This window comes from Astatotilapia calliptera, chromosome 8 (genome assembly GCF_964374335.1).
Source record: "Astatotilapia calliptera chromosome 8, fAstCal68.1, whole genome shotgun sequence".
NCBI classification, from domain to species: Eukaryota; Metazoa; Chordata; class Actinopteri; order Cichliformes; family Cichlidae; genus Astatotilapia; species Astatotilapia calliptera.
This window is the reverse complement of record NC_137429.1, coordinates 18,719,335-18,741,598: the sequence shown is the minus strand read 5'-3', so window position 1 is coordinate 18,741,598 and position 22,264 is coordinate 18,719,335. Positions and strand designations below refer to the sequence as shown.

General features: G+C 41.5%; 1 protein-coding gene across 1 annotated transcript; it reads right to left on the bottom strand.

Moving 5' to 3' along the window:
* Positions 1-322: 322 nt before the first annotated feature.
* LOC113028484 (uncharacterized) lies at positions 323-21,667 on the bottom strand. Its single transcript, XM_026178794.2, has 12 exons — positions 20,965-21,667; positions 19,417-20,273; positions 19,101-19,281; positions 18,332-18,471; positions 10,974-11,539; positions 10,576-10,849; positions 10,267-10,462; positions 8,900-9,084; positions 8,407-8,502; positions 7,923-8,087; positions 4,399-4,492; positions 323-2,739 (listed from the first exon to the last, which is right to left on the bottom strand). The coding sequence occupies exons 2-12, from the start codon at positions 20,237-20,239 to the stop codon at positions 2,676-2,678; spliced, it is 2,784 nt and encodes a 927-aa protein (XP_026034579.1). The 5' UTR covers positions 20,240-20,273; positions 20,965-21,667; the 3' UTR covers positions 323-2,675.
* Positions 21,668-22,264: the final 597 nt, after the last annotated feature.

Below are 22,264 nucleotides of genomic sequence, written 5' to 3'. Positions count from 1 at the left end.
GAAGTCACGCTCTCCAAAACCTGAAACCGCACTGTAGGCCTCGTCTCTTCATCGACTGTGCAGATGCTGTCAAACCACAGGCAGAGGGCTGACACGACATATCAAGGGTCAATAGGAGGAAGTACAAAGAGCTTCAGGTCGCTAACATGTCAGGCAGTAATAGAGCAAGGTGATAAACAGTAAACATGCTGTAAATATGAGTAATTAACAGCACCTGCTGTGTTCATACATAAGTGTAGGAACATCTGCAATCAAGATTATATTAATTCATGTTATTTCAGGCTGTCACATTGTACTTAAAAAAAGACTGCCGAAACACAACTGCACATATTTCAAATTTATTGACTTCTTTTTTCAAATAAATGTGCAAAACATTTGAGGAAAAACATGAAAAATAAACCATTAAAAAAAAAATGGAAAAAAAGAGAAACATATTGTAATTCATGACTTGTGCATGCAGATGATACAAAGTTGTTGTTTTTTTTAACTTTTCCAGTGTTTTTTTGTGACATGTTGTTTGTTGTGTAAAGTTCTGAGAGTACTTGCTGCATGTACACACCGTTTTAGTGCTCAGTCACATTCGCACGCTTCTGTTTTCACTCCTAGTTTTGTTAGACTTTGAATACTGCAAAAACCCGACTCTGTGAATGAGTCAGCTCAGATTTGTAAAGCAAGAAGCCGACACGCAGTAGTGTTGCATGAGCCATTTTCTCACAATAGTTTATTTTAGGTTAGAGACATCAAAGTTGCACTCGGCGGCGAGCTCATTTGCATGTCCGTGTATAATCTGTAATCTTGAAGAGCAGCTTCTTCATCCTGTCTTTTCATTTTCTAACCTATCAACATGCACTGCGTTTCACAAAAACCTAAAATATACCAGAAAAGACATTTAACGGGCATTAAAAGGTGGAAAGCCACACCACTAAATCACTGCGAACGCTTAAAAAAAACAAAAACAAACAAAAAACCTTAAATTGCCTTGACTTGGCTAAATTGATGTAAAAGAAAAGAAGTTGCACAAAAGCAGCAGCGCATCTCTAAAATAAATCAAGCACAGTAGCCCACGAAGTCTAGCTCGGCCTCACATCTGATCTCAGTGCGAGCCCACGTCACATCAGCTGATGGCACAGCTGATACCGTTCTGTGCATCCAGCCTCACTTAGGCCACGCTACTCAAGCTGCTTTAGCCTTCATACACTTGCCGTTGCATGTGCAAACCTCCACCCACAGCTCCTCCTTCTTCATGCTGTTTCTGACGCAGATCTTGCTGCTGCTCTCCCCAGCTCTGGCTTTCCACTTATTTACAAGCTTATCTAGAGCTACGTAAAAAAAAAAAAAAAGGTTTTCTTTTAACTATAGTGGCCCTGACTGAAATCCTATTTGACAGGACTGATGTAGCTTTACATGGTTGTATTAAGAAATGTTACTGTGAGATTAGAGTTGACGAGAAAGGTACAGGGAGGTGGGGGTGGGGTCATTTCATTGATGAGAAAAGCAACACAAAGAGGCAAACAGCACTTCAACGCTATCAAAAACAGCATACACATGCTCATTCAGGGCACATTATCTTGGCAATTTTGACTATTTTAGGTCTGATATTTATAATCTATTAAAAGTGAACTCAAACTAACTCAACTGATAAAATTCTCTCTGCATCCCTGCAATAACTTATCATTTCAGACTGCTAAGAATGTCTTCCCCCCCTGAGAATATCAACGTCATATTTGTAGTACTGACACTTATCTCTAACTTGTGCTGTCCCCTCTATTAAGTGGAGAAACAACTGATCAAACGAAACACCGGGCAAAGGCACAAGAGCGGTTTCCGAGCCACTAAGAACACAAGCGAAACACAGAATAAGCAATATTTCATCTCTTATAAACAAATTCTCCCCATTTAAGGAATTACTTCATACGTCTCGCACAATCCCTTCTTCTAATTTTCAAAAACGAGACACTGTAAACAGTTTTCTTTGACCAAGAGTACAAAAGTGGTTACAGACACTCATTACAGGTTAGAGACATTCACATTTAAAGGGCAATCAGGCCCTTTGACTACAGTTCAAAGTCATCTATCAAAATATAGAGCAGAAAAACAAGGCAGGAAGTCAAAAACATAAGACATGAACAGAATGTAATCTTGTTATACAGCCTGGTGTTAAAAACACTTTAGTGCTAGCAGGCATTCCTGCAGAAATCAGAAGCATTGTTGTTTTAAATGTCTTAATTTAAAAGCTTCATTCATAGCAAAAGAAAAACAATTTAGGACTCAAGTACTTAAAAATAAATCCCTTTCTTATATCTTCCTTTCTTTTAAAAGTAGAAACCAGCACTGTTCACAGGCAAAGGTTGCACATCGATTCTTAGGAAAAAGAAGAAGAAGAAGAAGAATGTTATGACTTTTAAAACGCAGCACACTGGTTGCCTAATTTCATGTCACTGAAGCTATAAAATGTCACGTCATGCACACACTGGATGCAACCACATAGTTAACAATTACAAGTCATTTTGACAGAAGGACACTTTGTGGCGTTTGTTTCACAACAGCCGCACATTTAGTTACCCACAGGTCAAATTAACCCTTTGATTACCCACAGTAGCTCTCTCTCTCTGCTGAAGTCCTCCCCTGCACGTGGCCACTACCACATGCAAAAAGCCGCTGGCCCAAAGCCTGGATTATAGATCAGACAGTCCCTCCCCGTGCTCACTCAGCTCCATGGTGTAATAGTCCAGAGGACGCCTGGGAAAGCACACAGCAGCGTTACAAAATGTAAAACTTTTATTTTTTAAACAGCTGACAAAAAGTGTCTTTTAGATGTAGCTGAAGAAATATAAGACATACTGAAGGGTTTTCACCTAAATTCTGCAATCCATAAACCTGAAAATGTGGATGTTTGAACCTTAAATCTGCTCTTGTGTTGTTTCACTCTTTGATACACTTAATATACCTCTAATAATGCATAAAAATGTGTGATCAGAAAGTTCTAGGACTCCAGCACTCCTGCTAGTCCCAACGGTGACCCCTTAGCTCGTGAATTTCATTTAGAGGAGAAAGTCGCAGAGTAATGGATTTCTGTGAAGTCATTTCCTGACATTTTTTTTTTTAAATCACTGGTCTTTATATAGTCCTGTGAGTTTTACTTCCTCCCTGTGGTAGTTATTCATCCTGGATAATCAGTTCATCTTCCTCCATGCGGGAACCCAGTTCTGGTAAGCAGGGTGGGAAGTGACTGAATGAAGGTTTCACAAAAAAGATGAGGATATGTCAGGTACCATAACTCAAAGGAACTGTATCCTGATCGATATTATTACAGAGACACACACACACACCAAAAAACAAAAAACAAAGCATGCTCCTGGCTTAGACACTGCTATCTGGTGTCTGACTTGTAGTTCTCGTTACGAACTGTAATCCTCAAAATGAAACTCAGGTCAGCTCATCAGGCAACGTTGTGCAAACTCTGTGCAAGTTTGAGGTCTGCAACTAAATTGAAACACATGCATGCAAGTGGCTAAAAAGAGTTCAATGTAATCTAATCAGTAGGAGTCCTACAGCAGTCATGGAACTTCACAAGTAGTGCTGACAGGAAGAAGGTCAGTTTTTATAAATAGTTACAGAAGACGTTTACAGACACTCAGATGAGCAGGAACTTCATGGTAATTTGGGGCTTTAATGATTTCTTTAAATTGCTCTTTCTCCATGGTGCAGTGGTTGTGTTTAATTACTTTAATAAACAAGAAGTGGAAGCACAAGTTTGAATTTATTTTGGATTTTCTCTAATCCGCCTCTAATACATAGAGGCTCAAAGATAAACACAGACACCAACTAATATTTTGTTAAATGTCTCTTAGCACTTCGGCCAGATGCCTCTCTTATAATTCTGGCTGGATATTTACCAATTCTGCCAAGAAGTGTGGTCAAAGTTCATTTAAATTGGTTGGTTGGTTTCCTGGCACAGACCCGGCTTGTAAGAGTAGTCCACAGACTTTCAACAGGTTTGAGGTCAGGACTTTGGGAAGGCTGTTCCAGCAGCTTAATGTTAGCCTGCTTTATCTGTTCCAAAACCAGTCAGTACATGTAAACTTCTGACTACAACTGTTATTTACTCAATCTTTCACAGCTGGAAGCGTACACCCAAAAGTCAGAGCTCAAGGCTGGATTATAACTTGGACACGTGGTCTTGGCTAAATGAGCAGTGCCCATTGTGGTGTAGTGAACTCTGACACACATATTTTAAATCACAGGAATCACTACAAATCAAACGATTACACAAATTTCTGAAAAGATTTATACAGCAAATACATCCATAAAAGGCTTCTGCCATATTGTGATAAGATATTTAAAAATGTCTACATTCATATGTAGTATGAAAGGGGGAGATGATGCAGGAGATCTTACCTCCTCCTGTAGAAATACGTGACCAGAGCAGCTCCTAGTCCCAGCACCAGGATCACAGCTACTATCAGCCCTATCTGTAACCCCAGGGCAGATGCTAAAAAGAAGAGCAAAGGTAAGTTACACTGTCCTGGTCGTGATTGGTGTTGTAACATTCAACCTCCTACACGCAGCAAAAAGCCAACGCAGCCATCGCCCTGGACAGGTGGTTCATTCGCCTTTCCCACGTTCCAACCAGCCACACCTGTGTCCACCTGCAGCTCTTGCCAGTCTGAAGGTGTTTGAGGGGGTGAGCTGCTATTTGCTATGACAAGGTTTTCTCATGCTTATGTTAGATAAGGAGGCAATTTGTTCGATTTGTTTGGTGCTCTTTGGTTAGCTGATAATACTTTACAGATTCATTTGTTTTGCCCACTGCTAGCCCCGATTCTCATTCCAACTCCTACACTTCTATAAATCTCTAAAGCAAACAAAATATTTGAACATTTCTAACAAGTTGTTTCTGTGGCTGTTTGGAACCTTGGGAAGGTGGATGTTATGGTCCTGCTGTGTTTCGGCCAGACCTAAAAGGCTATAACATACAATTTCTGAAAACGTAAGCGAAGAATAACAGCAATTTAAACATTAGGAAGGAAATTTAAAAGTGCAACAGAATTTGTTTTATTTAGATATTTTGATGCATAGAAACCTCATCTCTTTTTGCAAAACACAGCTTTCTGGGTCACAGAACACAATACAAAGCAGAAGGAGTCCAAGCAACACTGAGCCGAGAAATACTTCATACGGCAGCGAAACAGAAACTCCAACTGTCTCTTGTGGAGAGTTTTTAATTAACAGCAAATTATTTTCTCCTCAGTCTATTTTCACTTTGTACTATTAGTCATGTATTTGTATTTGTATGTGGGATCAGTTCTTTATAAATCGTTCCTTACCCTGCCAAAATTCACAGGCACAAGACCCTTTACTTGATTGATAATTACATTTTTGGGCTTAAATGTTGCTGTGTTGAATCTAAACCAGGGTCTTTCACTTCTTATGTTGAACTTTTTAAAATACTCTTGTTTAAACTAGAGATGGCACGATACCACTTTTTTATGTCCGATACCGATACCGATATCATAAATTTGGATATCTGCCGATACCGATATGAATCCGATATAGTGTTTTTTAATCAACAAAACTGTTTTTTAAAATATCTTGCTGCATTTTGCAAGTCTGCAAGTTCATACTCAAGTTTAAAACAACAACTACACTAAAGCTATTCTGTTATACCTGTATACAAAAAAAATATTTCATAGTTCAGCAATACTGATCAATCTAATAAACTTAGACCTACACCATCCTCCCTATTCTGGTATTTTAAAGAGTACTTAGCGTAAATATTAAGCAACCTAACTAATAGGGTTCCAACTCCCAGCAACAACAAAAAGAAATAAATAAAAAATAAGGAACCACCCCTCACGCGCCACCTCATGATGCTTAATCGACGTAATCAACCTTAATTTGATGCAGTGTGAAAAAAAATGCACAGAAATCAATTATTTTTCAAGAAATATTAAATAGATTCAACATCTTTCTTCAACAAAATTGCAGACTGCACAGATGGTACCTTCCCAAAGGAAAAAGTACTATAGCTTACTAGGGTATATATATTAGACTTAATAGTTACTATATACAGTAATTGACTTCTATTCATTTTACATCAAATTAAAACTTTGGGTGTCAGATAATTATTTATTAAAAGCTCGACATTTTAAATGAGAATAAGAAAGAAAAGTATGTCTTTGTGCCCCCTTTTCCCAGTTAATGCCCTATCGGCCCCCCTGGCTAAACTTTGCTAGATCCGCCCCTGCACAGTTACCAGCGTCAGCTACGTAGAAAAAGATCCTGGTGTAGAAAGTAATATTAAATACATTCTAACAACAGCTTATCAAGCTTAAACGTTCTGCTGTTGTTCAGCCGCTGGTTTCCTCTTTCTGGTGCAAAGTGGGCCAAAAACAAACAAGAGACACGGACTCGCGACAGAAAAGCCGATCAGCTGATCATTTAAGCAGTTTCACGATTGAAGTAGCAGCCGGAGAGCGAGAGGCAGTCGCTTGTTAAGCTTAACGTGGGAATGCTTTACAAACATTCAGAGATGGACTTACACACTTGCTTTACTTCTCTCGGGGATAACTTTGTCGGAGATGAAATGCCGGGTTGCTAGCAAAGCTCCAAATGCTATCCAGACCACGACAGGTCCCGCATGCCACAGCTGCTCTATCACGTGATGCATACTGCTCCGACTGCTAACGTTCTGAGGTGAGTTACGGCGTGTTGCAAGTTTTGCGAGGTGCTTTCGTGATATTTAATGGATCGGATTACATTTTTTATTTTTCTCCGATATCCGATCCAGTAATTTAGGTCAGTATCGGACCGATACCGATACGTAATATCGGATCGGTCCATCTCTAGTTTAAACCACTGTAAAGTGTGCACCTACTATAAAAAAAGATATGCATAATGTTCCAACATTTAAACTAACAGAAGAACTTATTATTAATATAAACATAACATAATAAGAAGTTACTTTCTCGTTTCCTTTTTGTTACTAAGGGTAAGAGCAGGTCAGATTTCATTCTAATTAGGGAGGTCCTTCACCTTTCACCTTTATAAATCATGCATGAAACACAATGATCTAATTATATGATCTAATAATTTCCCGCAGAGAGCAAGACATAGTAAAGATAAAGGTAATCAGCCTGCTGCAGCATTTCTAATCTAAAAATGACCATTTCCACTTTTTTTTAGATAACTTTCTGATGAGCAATCACCAGTTGTCACATTTCCTGCGACTGGTTCACAATAAAAGCCAGGATGTAAAGTGTGGCAGCACAGTACTTTAAAAATGAACTGTATGTAATTAAACATAGTATCATGATGGCAGTTAACACTTAGGATCATAATGATTACTTTAAGTACTTTCAGACTTCGTGGCAGGCTGGTTGCTCTCCAGATTTTACATTTTCCACTATTTTACATTTGACAGATTTACACTTGCTTTATTTTTGTTTTCAAAGAGGCAAATTCTGTCTTACATGAGCCTTTTGAACCAGAGGTCAAAAGGCTACAACAAATTCCTGTGTGCCAAAATCAGACAGGCCACGATTACCTTTTAAAACAAGTGGAGACACAAGAAATTTCTTTGATTTCATGCAGTGAAATTTGGGATCCAAAGAACCAAATTTAGAAGTTTAGACTTATGCCTGATTAAGGCTTCATATTTCTTACATAGCCTACTAGAGTAGTCAATGACGTTTATGCTTATGTGTGCTGCATTACATGCTAATTACCATGTGGTATGTGCCAGCCAGCCAGTTCCATTTCTCGGGAGGCGGACGTCAGGCAACTAGGTGGGTTATGATGCAGATTTCCTGCTGATTTCCTGCTAAATTGGGCACTTCACTGCAGACTACAGGGTCCTGACTGATTGCTGTAGCTAATCTTTTTGAAACAATGATGCTGAACTGCTACAAGGTCATTCTTACATGTGCTTGTGTAACGACCGGTAGTGGGGGAGGAGCAGACATCTCCCTGGGTGGACGACAGGTTCATATGCGATGTCTGGATGATCAGGGCCCTCTGATGGGCCGACAGAGCCTGAATGCTCCCCCAAACTCGCAGCCAGCCAGACACACAAGAAAAGTTTGCCCCTTAAACAAGAACAGACAGACAAATTTTTCACCTTCTACAAAAAATTGCTCAGGTTGTGCATTTTTTTGTATACATATAGACTCTGTAAACCTGGGAGGTTGGAGCTTATATTGAACAGCAGCATTTGTGGCAGTTTTTCAGTGTTTATGAGGGACATAGGGCATGATGATGAAAGGAAACAAGCCACACCTTATCTCCTAATGATTTCATTCTCCAACTATAAGTTTCTAGAGCTGTTTCAAAGACCAGGGATGAGCTACTGTAGTCTTTCATTGAATATGAGCCTAATGTGGTTGGTTTTGTGGAAAAGTGGCTCACCTTGGAGATACAGAGCAGAAATGCCACAATGACATCGCTGCTCTAAGTAGTCTGCCACCTCAGAGACCCCCTTCCCCTGGATAAGACCACTGCAGTCTGTGAAAAACAGAGTGTGAGCTCTTAGTTACTGCGTTATAATGAGACCATCTTGATTTTATTAATTTATTTATTTATTTTTAAGCCGGACGCCACGAGCAAGGGATGAATCTGACAAACAAAATAAAATGGGCATTAAATTGTGTTCAATGAAGCTAAAAATGAGCACAAACTAACATAAAATTTACCACGAAAATAATGTCTGATTATGTCAAAAATGAGAAATCAGACTGTTTTTCCATTTCTTCATAAATTTTGACTTCTTTTTGCAAACACAGGAGTTGCCTTCTGCTGGCAGTCAGAAAGAATGCAGGTATAAGGCACTTCATGTAAGCTTCCATATCCCGTAACATTTTTTTTTTTTACTTTTATAAACGTTCATTTTAAGATGCCTTACCTCCCACCTGCTCTTGCCAGTCAGTGGACAGCGGTCCGAGGCAAAGATCAATCTGACTTGAGAAGGTGGAGCTAGGACAGAGGTTGGTGCTGTGAGGTGTGGCAGACGAGGTGGTCCAGGATGAGGGGCTCCTCACCTCACAGCATGAACACCGGCTAAGTGTGACGGGACCATCTTCCACTGACCTGCACGTACAGCGCATGTTTGAGTACAGTGATTTTGAATGGTACACATACTGACAGTAATTTGAACAAACATTCCTCAAAATGCCAAAGGTGCAATTAGGTACATTTTTAAATGCTTGTCTGACTCAGTCAGTGTTAAACAGCTAAACAAAAAACAGTTTCTTAGAAAATAGTCAGTTTTATTGACTTGGCTGAAAGTGAGTGAAAAAGCAGCCAAGCAAAGAAAAACTTTGGAAAACATTCGGAAAGCCTGGAGAGCCACTGCTCAAGTGCACTTGGAAAAAAATTATATTTAGATATGTGGGGTGGCTCAAGACTTGCACTGTGTGCATTACTTCAGACGCTTATCAATCTTTTCATCAATCTTCTTGTCTCAGAGACACTCTGCTAGGCCTCTTGGACCCTGACCTCTGTTGATCTCTGCACTTGTCCATCAGGCCAATCTTTTCCAGAAAGTGTAAAAAAAAAAAATCTTAATAAAAACAACTATTACTTTGCTGTATGGTCGAATGGTGTAGCCTTTAAACACAGACAGTATAGTCTCAAATGTCTGATTGCATTTGGCAGTCATTCCTCTTGTTCTCCAAATTTGTGCTGATAGAATATGAGCCGAACTTCACAGTTCAGCACAAACACACACACACACGCACGCACACACACACGCACACACACGCACACACACACACACACGCACACACACACACACGCCTCCAGCTGTTTGTTCCTGATTGAACCTTTTACCACCACCTGGAGAAAATTGGGTTTCTACTTTCACTTTCTATTTTCACAGCTCCAATTACCTGAAGTGACGCATGTTTGAAATGTGTTTTTCTGATCAAATCATAGACAAGTCTGACAGACTTTGATTAATCAAATATGGCATTTGCTGTGATTAGGAAACATTTTTGCTACAGGTTTCTATGGTTATATTTCACTGAGTTATATTTGTATAGTAAGTAATGGAGGCAGCTATGCCTACTTAAAACGTATGAAAAGGCTAAATAAATGGTTACTTTCTGTGTTTAAATGTGTTGTTTTATGTTCTTTGGATCTTTTTTTCCTGTGAATAAGGACATCTTTTGTCTTAATGACAAAGTCTTGAAATATCTCTACAAAGCTGTGGTTTTGAGCGCCATCATTAATTATAAAGTGTGTGATTCATGTGTTGAGTCATGTGTGTACCTGAGAGCTGGGATTACTTGTCTCCCCCTGGTGGTGGACAGAGAGGACAGCAGTTGCCGGTTCTCACTGAACACAAGCACATCTCTGAGGCTGGAGTTGGTCAGAGCAGTTCCAGCTCTGCAGATGCTGAATAGGTCGTAGCACAGGACTACAGCTCCTCGCCCGGGAATCGTGGAGCCCTCTGGGAAGGTCTGATCTATGCAGAGAGAGAAGGTGAACCGGTTACAGACAAAAAAAAAAAGTGAGGCGAGTCAAAGAGGCAAATAGATTTGGTTGGTTTTAAGAAAGAAAATCTTCAATTGCTCTCACCTGCACCGGTGACATTTCCAATGATGTAAAATCCGTCCCGGTTAATAGATCCGGTCAAGGGAAGGGCAATGACGGTCCCACTACGCTCCTGGTCAAACACAGAGAGCACCAGGCCCTGCAGGTCTGTCATAGGTGGCCCGTGAAGCTCCACAAAGGCCCGCTGCTGGCTGTGATTGGTCCAGTGGTTGCTAGCCACCTCACTGATAACCACACCGTCAGGGGCAGGAGGAGGGCGAGGGCAGCTGTTTTCCCTCAGAGGGGTTGGTGGAGCCACCTACACGGGATGACACAAGACGCAGACCTATATTAACTTCAAAAATGTCTGTGACAAAACAGAAAAGATAATAAACCACCCAATCCTGACTTAGTGCTTTATTGTCTGAAATGTTAATACTCACTGAAAAAGCAGACAGGTCATAGGGGTAAAGGCCTCTACAACGGCTAAGGGCCTCATCACCAGGCAGAACCTCCGGGTCCTCCAGCAGTGGCAGCTGTCCTGGAGTCAGAGCTTTACTCAGCTCCTGTGCCTCCCTGTCTGACCCTCTCTGTCGATAAACCACAGCATCCAGCAGGCCTTTAGTAGGAATTCCCCTCTGCGCGGCCGACGGTGGGCCGAAGGGGCTGCGATAGAGCGCCACAGCATCTGGTCCGTTCTGGATGGTGTTGGGAGGCAGGCGCAGCGATGGGGCTGGCACCAACCTGTCGCTGCCCAGCAGAAAATACCCTTTGGAGGTGGTGAAGTGTCCGCTCAGGCTGATCTCCCTGTACGGTTTGTTATTGTGCGCACTGAAGAGCAGTATCCAGATGTCCTGCAAGGAGACTCGGCGGCCTGATGGGTGCCACAGCTCGATGTACTCCCCGTCCTCAGCTGCGCCGGGTGTATCAGTGTTCAGCTCGTTGATCAGGAAGTCAGTGTTGCCCCAGGGTGGGAGGTGAGGCGGCGAGTCTGTGCCTCCTGGAACCACTGGAGCATAAAAGGAGGAATTTATTAGGGATTTATTAGGCCACTGCAGCTCAGCAACAAGGTGATGTTTTCCTACAGCTGACGACGTCCCCTCTTAAACTCCCACATACAGCGCAATCATGAAACATAACACCGTGATAAAAGTATGATGTCACCTCTACTACTAGTGATCTCATGATCACGTTTGTCATCATATTCAAGATGGTTTGATTTGTCATAGGGCAACCTTAATGGAAACATAAACTGATCACATAGCTGCTTCAGAAGGAAAATACTACGGAACTGTGAGAGACAGAATGTGGAAAAAAAAAATCCATGAATCCACATGGTAGGATTTGTAAAGAATTTATTTGTAAATCAGGGTGGAAAATAAGTATTTGGTCAATAACAAAAATACAACTCAATACTTTGTAACATAACCTTTGTTGGCAATAACAGAGGTCAAACGTTTACTATAGGTCTTTACCAGGTTTGCACACACAGTAGCTGGTATTTTGGCCCATTCCTCCATGCAGATCTTCTCGAGAGCAGTGATGTTTTGGGGCTGTCGCCGAGCAACACGGACTTTCAACTCCCGCCACAGATTTTCTATGGGGTTGAGGTCTGGAGACTGGCTAGGCCACTCCAGGACTTTCAAATGCTTCTTACGGAGCCACTCCTTTGTTGCCCGGGCGGTGTGTTTTGGATCATTGTCATGTTGGAAGACCCAGCCTCGTTTCATCTTCAAAGTTCTCACTGATGGAAGGAGGTTTTGGCTCAAAATCTCACGATACATGGCCCCATTCATTCTGTCCTTAACACAGATCAGTCGTCCTGTCCCCTTGGCAGAAAAACAGCCCCATAGCATGATGTTTCCACCCCCATGCTTCACAGTAGGTATGGTGTTCTTGGGATGCAACTCAGTATTCTTCTTCCTCCAAACACGACGAGTTGAGTTTATACCAAAAAGTTCTACTTTGGTTTCATCTGACCACATGACATTCTCCCAATCCTCTGCTGTATCATCCATGTGCTCTGTGGCAAACTTCAGACGGGCCTGGACATGCGCTGGCTTCAGCAGCGGAACACGTCTGGCACTGCGGGATTTGATTCCCTGCCGTTGTAGTGTGTTACTGATGGTGACCTTTGTTACTTTGGTCCCAGCTCTCTGCAGGTCATTCACCAGGTCCCCCCGTGTGGTTCTGGGATCTTTGCTCACCGTTCTCATGATCATTTTGACCCCACGGGATGAGATCTTGCGTGGAGCCCCAGATCGAGGGAGATTATCAGTGGTCTTGTATGTCTTCCATTTTCTGATGATTGCTCCCACAGTTGATTTTTTCACACCAAGCTGCTTGCCTATTGTAGATTCACTCTTCCCAGTCTGGTGCAGGTCTACAATACTTTTCCTGGTGTCCTTCGAAAGCTCTTTGGTCTTGGCCATGGCGGAGTTTGGAGTCTGACTGTTTGAGGCTGTGGACAGGTGTCTTTTATACAGATGATGAGTTCAAACAGGTGCCATTCATACAGGTAACGAGTGGGGGACAGAAAAGCTTCTTACAGAAGACGTTACAGGTCTGTGAGAGCCAGAGATTTTCCTTGTTTGAGGTGACCAAATACTTATTTTCCACCCTAATTTACGAATAAATTCTTTACAAATCCTACCATGTGAATTCATGGATTTTTTTTCACATTCTGTCTCTCACAGTTGAAGTGTACCTCTGGTGCAAATTACTGACCTCTGTCATCATTTTAGGTGGGGGAACTTGCACAATCGGTGGCTGACTAAATACTTTTTTGCCCCACTGTATTAGGATACTGAATTATAAAAATTCTATTCAAAACACAAACATTTCTTTTTTAATGACTATTATATATCAGTCGCAAGATTCATAGTCACTATTTTCTACACCTACAATCTATTAATACCTAAATGACAGCCAGTGTTACATAATACACACAAATGGTTTCCAACATGATAAAATAGGTTGTGCAGTCTGAAAATATTTGATTGTTTTGAGATGAGAGATTCTATTGATATTTTTTACATGAGCAGCGAAAGATGATTCTGATGTGATGTAGAGGAGAGACAAGCTTTGGGTTTAACACGTTTGTATGTAAACTTAAAAACAAGTATATTAGCTGATCGTGTGTGTGTGTGTGTGTGTGTTTGTGTGTCGCATGCAATATTTATGCAGTGGGTTATCATTTAGGGACGCAGCAGAACACTGAAAGTGAAAATATCTGCATTTGTCCCAAACTGTGACTTCTGCAATGAAGTACCAAAACATGAATTTTTGTAGCACTACATGCTTAATAAGACTGACAGAGTATCATTTATTAATGAGGACCATATTTCCCCAAACACCGGGATAGCTGCCTGTTTTAGGAAAGCTCTACTTTAGCCCGGAGATGCACATGGATAGGCTCAAGACAAGCTTCTTCCCAATGGCCATCTGGGTGCTCAATGAGAACACTGCTCGGGGCTACAAAACCCTCCATCCATCAGCTCCACCACTATAGAATAAACAGCCATATCCCATAAAACCAACTCATATCTTCATTGCCTTATTAATCATCATATGTAAACACCTAATTTACCCTAAAACCAACTTAAAGACCTTCACTGAGAAGGTTGGAAGTTCACAATGCAGAAATACAAACACCTCACTGAACTCTGACCAATGACAGCCAACAATGGAAAAAGCACAAGGTTGCTGATCATTATAACCGTCATGACTTTCCTGCAAAGTCTGATTACGTGTGTACATCTAATTAAACTTCTTGGATGTGTCACTTTCTGATTTGTTGTGGTTTACAGTTTAGTGATATGTTATTGTGGAAAAATATTCATGCACTACATTTACAGCTCATGGACCCAGTCTTCATGACATTACCTACTAGTTTCTGAAATTTGGATTTTTAAGCCTCAATGTTTTGTTGCCACCATGACAGGGCTTTTTGTTGTTTGTTTTTAAGCCAGAATTGACCATATTTGGATGAGGACACGCACTGCTAAGTTATTAGCTAATGCTAGCACGTTCCATGTGGATGTACCGCACAGCGAGCCATAATATTTGACAGGCAAGTACATAAAAACGCTATAAAAGGCAGCAACAGCACAATAGAGATGATCAGTTCAGTGACTCATGAGGTGAGGTCACATGGCCACATGGCCATGATTGCATGCCTGTCAATCAAACTGGCTACAGTTCTAACTTTAACTCTTAACAGGAAACAAATTGACCACTTATCCCCCCCCCCAAAAAAAAGAAAAAAAAAATCATCCACCATACATAGTGTGACTGCTTTCATATTCACTTGGTAATTTGAGTACTTCAGCAACTTTTCTGTCTTTTTTTTTAGCAGCGATTAACTGAAATTATTTTGGGGCCTTAAAGAAATGGATTTGATTTTTTATCATTATTGCGACCTCACTAATTACAAACTCCTTGAAAGCTCTTTCTTATTTGTCTGATCCTAACGGTTGTGAAGGCATGCCTAGACAATGCATTTGTTAGGCAGCCACCACCACACAGAGCATGTGCAAAGTGGCGGGCGTTGTACGGTTCCCACACACTGTCACAGAGGATAAACAACCCAAATCTCTGCCTGAGGAAGAATCACCATGGTCATAATTAAGTAAATACATAACAGCTGCACAGACAAAACTCTTGCATTGTTTTCTTTGTGAGCAGTAACCTTTTTTTATTAAAGGATTCTCTCCTATAAATAGTGGGACATTTAGTTTTTTTGGTTTTATGTATAACCTGTGAAGCAGACATTCAATTTTCCATTTTCTTATAACCTTTATTTAACAAAAATATTTAATAATAAAAAATAACTGAAAATACAAATAAAGCTAAACTAAAATAACAATAAAATATTAAAATAAAACAAAATAATAATTAAAAAATAATTAAAACATTTAAATAAATGACAGACAGACCGATAGATTTTTTTTTTTTTTTTAAATCAACCCTGCTGCAAAAACATGCATAACGGCTAATCAAAGGCACATGTTGGCATGACAAAACATGAGAATCAGAAATGATTGAGCCACATATGCTCAACAATCCCACTTCGAGCTTTAGGTTATTGTCTTGGGACATAAGACAAGATAATAAACCTCCAGCTTCTCCTGAGCTTTCCCTCTAATCACATGATCTACATAAAATCTTTCATTTCCAGTTTTATCTAAACAACATAATATTTCAACGTTTGCATCAACGTCTGGTCACAACTCTAACGGCACGCAAATTCTGAATAACCAAATTCATCGTCTCCTTGGGAAAATTCCTGCGACGAGATGAAAAAGAAAAAAAAAATCAATTTGAAAGCATCCCTGATTGCATGCCTATGCATGTAGTGCCTTATGTTACACGTGCCAAAGAATTCAACAATCAAAAACTGTCTTTCCCTGCAAACAGCTCACACAGATTTTCCCACGGACACTCATTGGATGTTTTTTTATTATGGCAATACGTCTTCTTGCTGCACTCCCATCTGTTGGAGTCAAAGCTGCTAACCGATATCCTTCCTGCCAGTTGTGTTGGGATGGTGCATGTGACGACTCGTCGCGTGAAGAGACTGGCAAATCCTCACGATACCACACACCAAGGCACCACAAAAACTTGGTGGGTGAGCAGCAGGATGAAGCATTTTTAGCCAGCTGCATTATTTACTACACAGAAAAGTCTTCTCTCATAAATACATTCACATGTCTGTTCTACTATTTATGACTCGTGGATTTTCATACACCATGAATCCAACCTTGTTTCTTTTGTCATGTTATTGTTTCACGACGCACTAAGGTCTGGACTCCAACCAGCGCAGTTTAGCAACTGGAGTCATGTTGTTGGAATATGTGCAAAATGTGGTTTGGTGGCATCAGGCCTTTACCTGAAAATAAGTCTTTTTAGTTTGGCAGTTTAAAACCTGCAGGCTATAAACGATGGGGAAAATAATTATTCCATGTTATGATGAATTTGTAAGTTTGCTCGTTCAAAGAAATGAACTAAAATTTTTATGGCCTGTTTAATCATAATGGACAGAAAGAGAATATCAACCAAATATAAAGAAAAAAATTTGATTTCCATGTCACTGAGTGAAATAAATACTTGATCCACAAGCAAAGCATGACTAAGTACTTGGTGGAGAAATCCTTGTTGGCAGCACAGCGCTAAGACATTTCCTGTAGTTCGTCACTCCTCTTCAGAGAAACTCTAAATCCTTTAGGTTTTTTTGGTTGCCACTCGGAAACTCAAAGTTTCAGCTCCCTCCACAGATTTTCTAAAGGACTGAGGCTTGAAGACTGGCCAAGTCACTAACCTTAATGTGCTTCTTCTTTAGCCAATCCTTTGGTGCTGCAGTGGTATATTTTGGGTCTGGAAGGCCCATCCATGACCCATCTTCCACGTTCTGATTGAGGGAAGGAGCTTATTGTCTAAGATTTTATTGCACATGGTCCATTGTGAAAAACAGCCCCAACCATAACTGTGGGGCGTTGACTGTGGTGCTCTTTGGGTCATATTTAGCATTTATCTTCCTCCAATCACGGCGGATGGAGTTGATGCTTGATTTTGGCTTCATCTGACCACAGCACTTTCTGCCAAGACTTCAGTGAACCATATAGATGTTAACTGGTAAACTTAACACGGGCCTGTACATCTGCCTACTTGAGCAGGGGAACCTCGCAGGTGCTGAAAGATTTCAATTCATTTCAGCGTAATGGATTGCATTTGTGTTCTTGGTGGCTGTGGTCCCAGCTGCCTTCAAGATCTCTAACTAAGCTCCTCCCTTGTTGTTTTAGGATGATCCACCAACTTTCTAACAGTCATCATCACCCAATGAGGCAAAATCTTGCATTGAGCTCCAGACTGAGGGCGACTGATGGACATTTCATCCATTTCTGAATAATCGCACCAACAGTTCTTCTTACAAAGCTTCTTCCTGATGGTCTTGTAGCTCATTCCAGCCTTGTGCAAGTTGACAGTATTGTCCCTGACATCCTTTGGTTCTTACCCATGGTGGAAGAAATTGATTCTGTGGACAGGTGTCCTTTATACACATAAGGAGCTTAGATCGGGAGTATCTGTAATTGATTGACTGATTGTAATAAATCTGTACGAGCCAGAATTCTGGCTGGGTTTTAGGGGATTAAATACTTATGTCACTCAACAACATGCAAATCTATTTATAAGTTTTATCTAATGTGTTTTTTCTGGATTTTTGGTTGATATTCTGTTTCTCTCCATTAAAATGAAACAACCATAAAAAATGAAACTGGTCATTTCTTGGAAAGCGAGGAAACTTGCAAATTCAGCAGGGGATCAAATGCTTATTTACCCTATTGTATCACTCAGCATTAATGGTGCCATGTGCTCTGATGCACCCAGATACCATCACACAGGCTGGCCTTTGAACTGTGTACTGACAACAACCAGGATACTCCTCTTCCTTTTCTTTAACTAAGAGGATGCGGTATGTGTGATTTCCAAAACCAGTCTCAGGACAGTTTTCAATTTTTCCTTAGTCCAGCTTAAATGGGAGCTGTGTTTTCTAGATTTTGTTCACCTTCTTTTACATAGTTTTATTTTGAATTAGTAGACCCAGCAACAATACACCAAATATGCACACGCCACAGGTGGCAGACCTAAAGTGGACTTTGAAGAAGTATAACAGGAACTGCTACATCGCCATCGGGACTCCAGCTATGTGTGTCTGCAATGGAGTATAATCGACACTTAAGATTTTCCATTAGAATAATCCAAAAACATGCATGCATGCCTGGAAAGCATTCAAAACACTTACCATTGCTGTGAGGGCAGATTTTTGGCCAGGGGCACTGGTTGGGCAGCCCAGGAGTTTGTGGAGCCTCCCAGAAGATGCCAGGGTCTCTGGCCCAGGTAGCCACACCACAGCGACTGAGATAGAAGCCGCCCTCCCTCAAACTGACAAAATAAAGAAATCATATGAAGAGCAATCATAGTTAACTATGGGCAAACACATTTAACTCTTGATGCTACCCAATAATAAAACCTTAAATTTTAAATGCACTTTTTCCATCAGGCTAAGACATTTTTGGCTTTAGAAAAATGTCATTTGGAATTTGGAACTAATTAATCCCATAAAGTTTGATAACTGTGATTGTAGGTCAGAATTCCCACGTAAACCATACATTCATCCGCTCAGAGCACTTAAGTACATCCACACAGAGCTAAAACAGCTCTAAAACACGGTCATATTTTTATCAGGGACGTGTTAATGAAATGCAGTGTTCAAATTCAAGTGCAAATATCAGCACAAGTCAAAGGCTACTTTTCACTACAGCTCTGCTGTGACCACACAGTGGAGAAAAGAGGAACACTGGTCACAAGCTGACCCTCTTCCCTCCATTGAGTGACTCAGCCTCATGTTGCACAACAAAACTACTGGCTCAAAAATAACCACAGAATATTGCTGACAGTCAAAATATCCACACACACACACACGCAAATATATTTATATTTTTTCTTTTTTTAAGAGTTTTACTTTTGAGCTTAAAATCGAGAAAAAACACTAAACTGTCAACAAGTCTTGCCTGTTGCTGAGCTGGTACGGCTGCCTGCCCGGTATGAGAGTCTCTGTGAGGTTGGCACTAGGCTTGTTTCCGGGTCCGGCATACACAAATGCATCTAGAGGCTGTATCTGGCTCAGTGGACTGCCTACAGGAAAGTCTGTAGCTTTTCCATTGTAAATGGCCACTGCCCCAGACTCATCTCCTGAGAAGCCATAAGAAAAGACGAATGAAAAATGACCAACGCACATGACAAACCTACAAAAGCAGAAGAAACCTAGACCCACAAACAATAAGCTTAAACTACAATAAAAAAGCCACTGGATCAGTACACACTGACCTTTCATGTAGCTCTTCTCTATGGTTACAGAGATCAACCCGTTCCTGGAGGTGTCCACATCCACGTCCACGCTGACACTGACCCGGTCTGTTTTCCCATCCCACACTACCAGTACCAGAGAACCTGCAGACGGAGCCTCCGTCAGCTCCACCAGCCCTTCCACCTGCCCTCCGCCTAGCTTCAGCTCAGTAATTAAAGGGATGGTCAACGGAGCAGTAGGAGGGGTGCAGTTGTTTCGCTGACCAGGGGAGGGTGAGGACACCTGAAAGCCCCACCGATCTTCAGACAGCAGGCACCTTTCGATTGATTCGTCCCCCTCGAGCGCCATTTCATCCTCGACGAAAGCCGGCTCCCCGGGCGTGAGCATCTCCGCGAGGAACTCTGCACCTCCAGTACGGCGGGTCATGTAGACGACGGCATCCACTAACCCAACAGCCGTGACGTTCATCTTCTCATTATAGCGAGCGGCAGGTGTGCGGTAGAGGACAATGGCGTCCGGGCCGTTCTGGACTGTGTTTGGCGGCAGGAGGATGGCCGGTTTGGGGAGCATGTCCACCGAGCCCACCAAGAAGAAACCTCTGTCATCCGTGCTGTGGCCCTTGAGGTCCAGCACCTTGTAGGCTATATTTCCGTTTCCATTATAGAACACGAGGGTGTACCCGTCCAGCGGGGCCCGCTGTCCGCTAGTGTGATACAACTCCACGAACTCAGTGGTGTCCAGTCTTGGGTTGTCAGCATTGATCTCGCTGATGATGAGGCAGGGGTCACCTCCAACCATCACCACCAGGCAGAGACAGGCAACGCAGGCTAGACCGACCGCCATGGTTCACAGCTTCACTGAAGCAGCTCGGAAGCTTCTGCAAAGACAAAAAAAAGAGGGGGGGAGACCACCAGTTGCATTCCTCAGTGAAATAAACTTAGTTAAGGAGTATTAATAAGCCTGAGTGACATTTCACAGTTGTTCACCACTTGAGGAGAAGCCTCATAACATCATGAATGAGTCCTCTATGAGTGTATTTTTTTTTTTCGTTCATGGTGACAGTGGGAATGCACGTCTTCTGAATGAGTCATGAATTGTTGCGAAACGCAGAGGCAAGCAGAGGGAAACTTTGCGTGAAACGATGAAATGCCACACAAGTGAATAAATGGGATTAAGAAACTAAACAGCCACATATACTTTGAACTATACGAGAGAGGCATCAGCCTTCCCAGCCTTTCTTATTTACTTATCCCATTTCTGAGTCAATCTAAAGCTTAATCTTCACAGTATTTAACATTAGCTTTTAGTTATTTTTTTTTAAATGTGTGTTAGGGAGACTACATTAGATTGCACGGCAGTCACTCTTCTTGGTTGGAGAGAGGAGGGGAAAAACGCCTGTGGAGTTAAATTCTTTCACCAAATTATCTCGCATCTCACTGCAGTTATTCCGGTCACGGTTAGGCTGCTATGCATGCATCTTTCCGTCGAAAAGAAGAAGAAGAAAAAAAAGGCTGTCAATCTGATTTCTATCATTGCCACACAAGGTCCTAAAAAGCGTCGCGACTTACAGATTTTTCTCGGTCCTCTTCGTCCAGGTGTCGCTGGTTCGGCAGCTCAAACTTCTCGAGTGGATGTAAAATCACCTCCCCGTCGGAAATATTATTGCTAAAGTTTGTTTTCTGTGCTCTGCCGCTCCCGTCATTCACAAAGCAGCACTTTCTCCCCCCACCTCCGACACCACCGTGCTGTGGGCGGTCAGACTGACTGAGGGGGATGATGCCTGCCAGGGAGGCTCAGGCCAGTCGCAACTGAGGACAAAACGCCAGTAAAAAAACAGAAATAAAGAAAGAAACAGAGAGACGCAGTGCTAGCAGGAAGGAAAAAAACAAGAAACAAAATTAGTCCGCAGCTGTGTGTGAATGCTGTAAATATGTCTGTCTGACTGACTGTCTGCAGCCTAATAATCTTCCGCGAAAGACGCCTTCAAAGACCTGAAGGGGGCCCCTGACCCCGCTCTGTGAACTAGGGGAGAGTGGCTTCAGTAACACTTCAATGAAAGCACAAGTCCCTCCCAGCGCCAGGTTTACTGTTTACTGCTGGTTTGTCTTTTAAAGAGAAGTTCATTAAAAAGCACAACTTCACAAGCATTTCTGTGGACTAGAAAGCTGAGCAGGTATATCTAGTTATATACGCCTCATGCACAACAATAAAGCTCCTATTTGTTTTTGGGCATAGGCATAACAAAAACTCACGGGGAGATGAATACAAAGCTGGATCACCAACTGGGCCAAGCAGACCACTGACACGGGGCCCCTGACCCCCACAACAAAAGCCCCGGCTTAATAATGGGCCAGGTTGCTTCATTTTTCAAATAATATAAATCATTATATTCATATATAGCCAGTGCCCTCCAAATGTAAATAAACAACATAATTTGTATAAAATTAAACACCAACTTGGATCTATCTATCTATTGATTTTCTATTATATTTTATTGCAGTTATTCATAGTTTGTATTATTACTACATATCTGTGAAAAGTGCTTTATAAATAAACTTTACTTAACTTTCAAGAAAAGTAACAGAGAAGTTACTAAAATAAAATCGGTCTAAATGATAGTAATCTTAATGATTATTTCAGGATATTTCTTTATCTTTAAATTTCCTCTGTACAAGTTTTCTTCCCCTTTCTTTCAATGCTACTCAGGGTGTCTGAAGAGGGTTAACATTTGTGGAAATGAAAGTCCCCAAACACCAAAGTTACTGTGGTACTTTCACCCTCGCTACTCCCGCAGCCTTCTGCTGGGATTTGAGCTCCCAGAGGAATCATCTGATACAAAACTGACCACACCAACCGAGTCCAAGGACA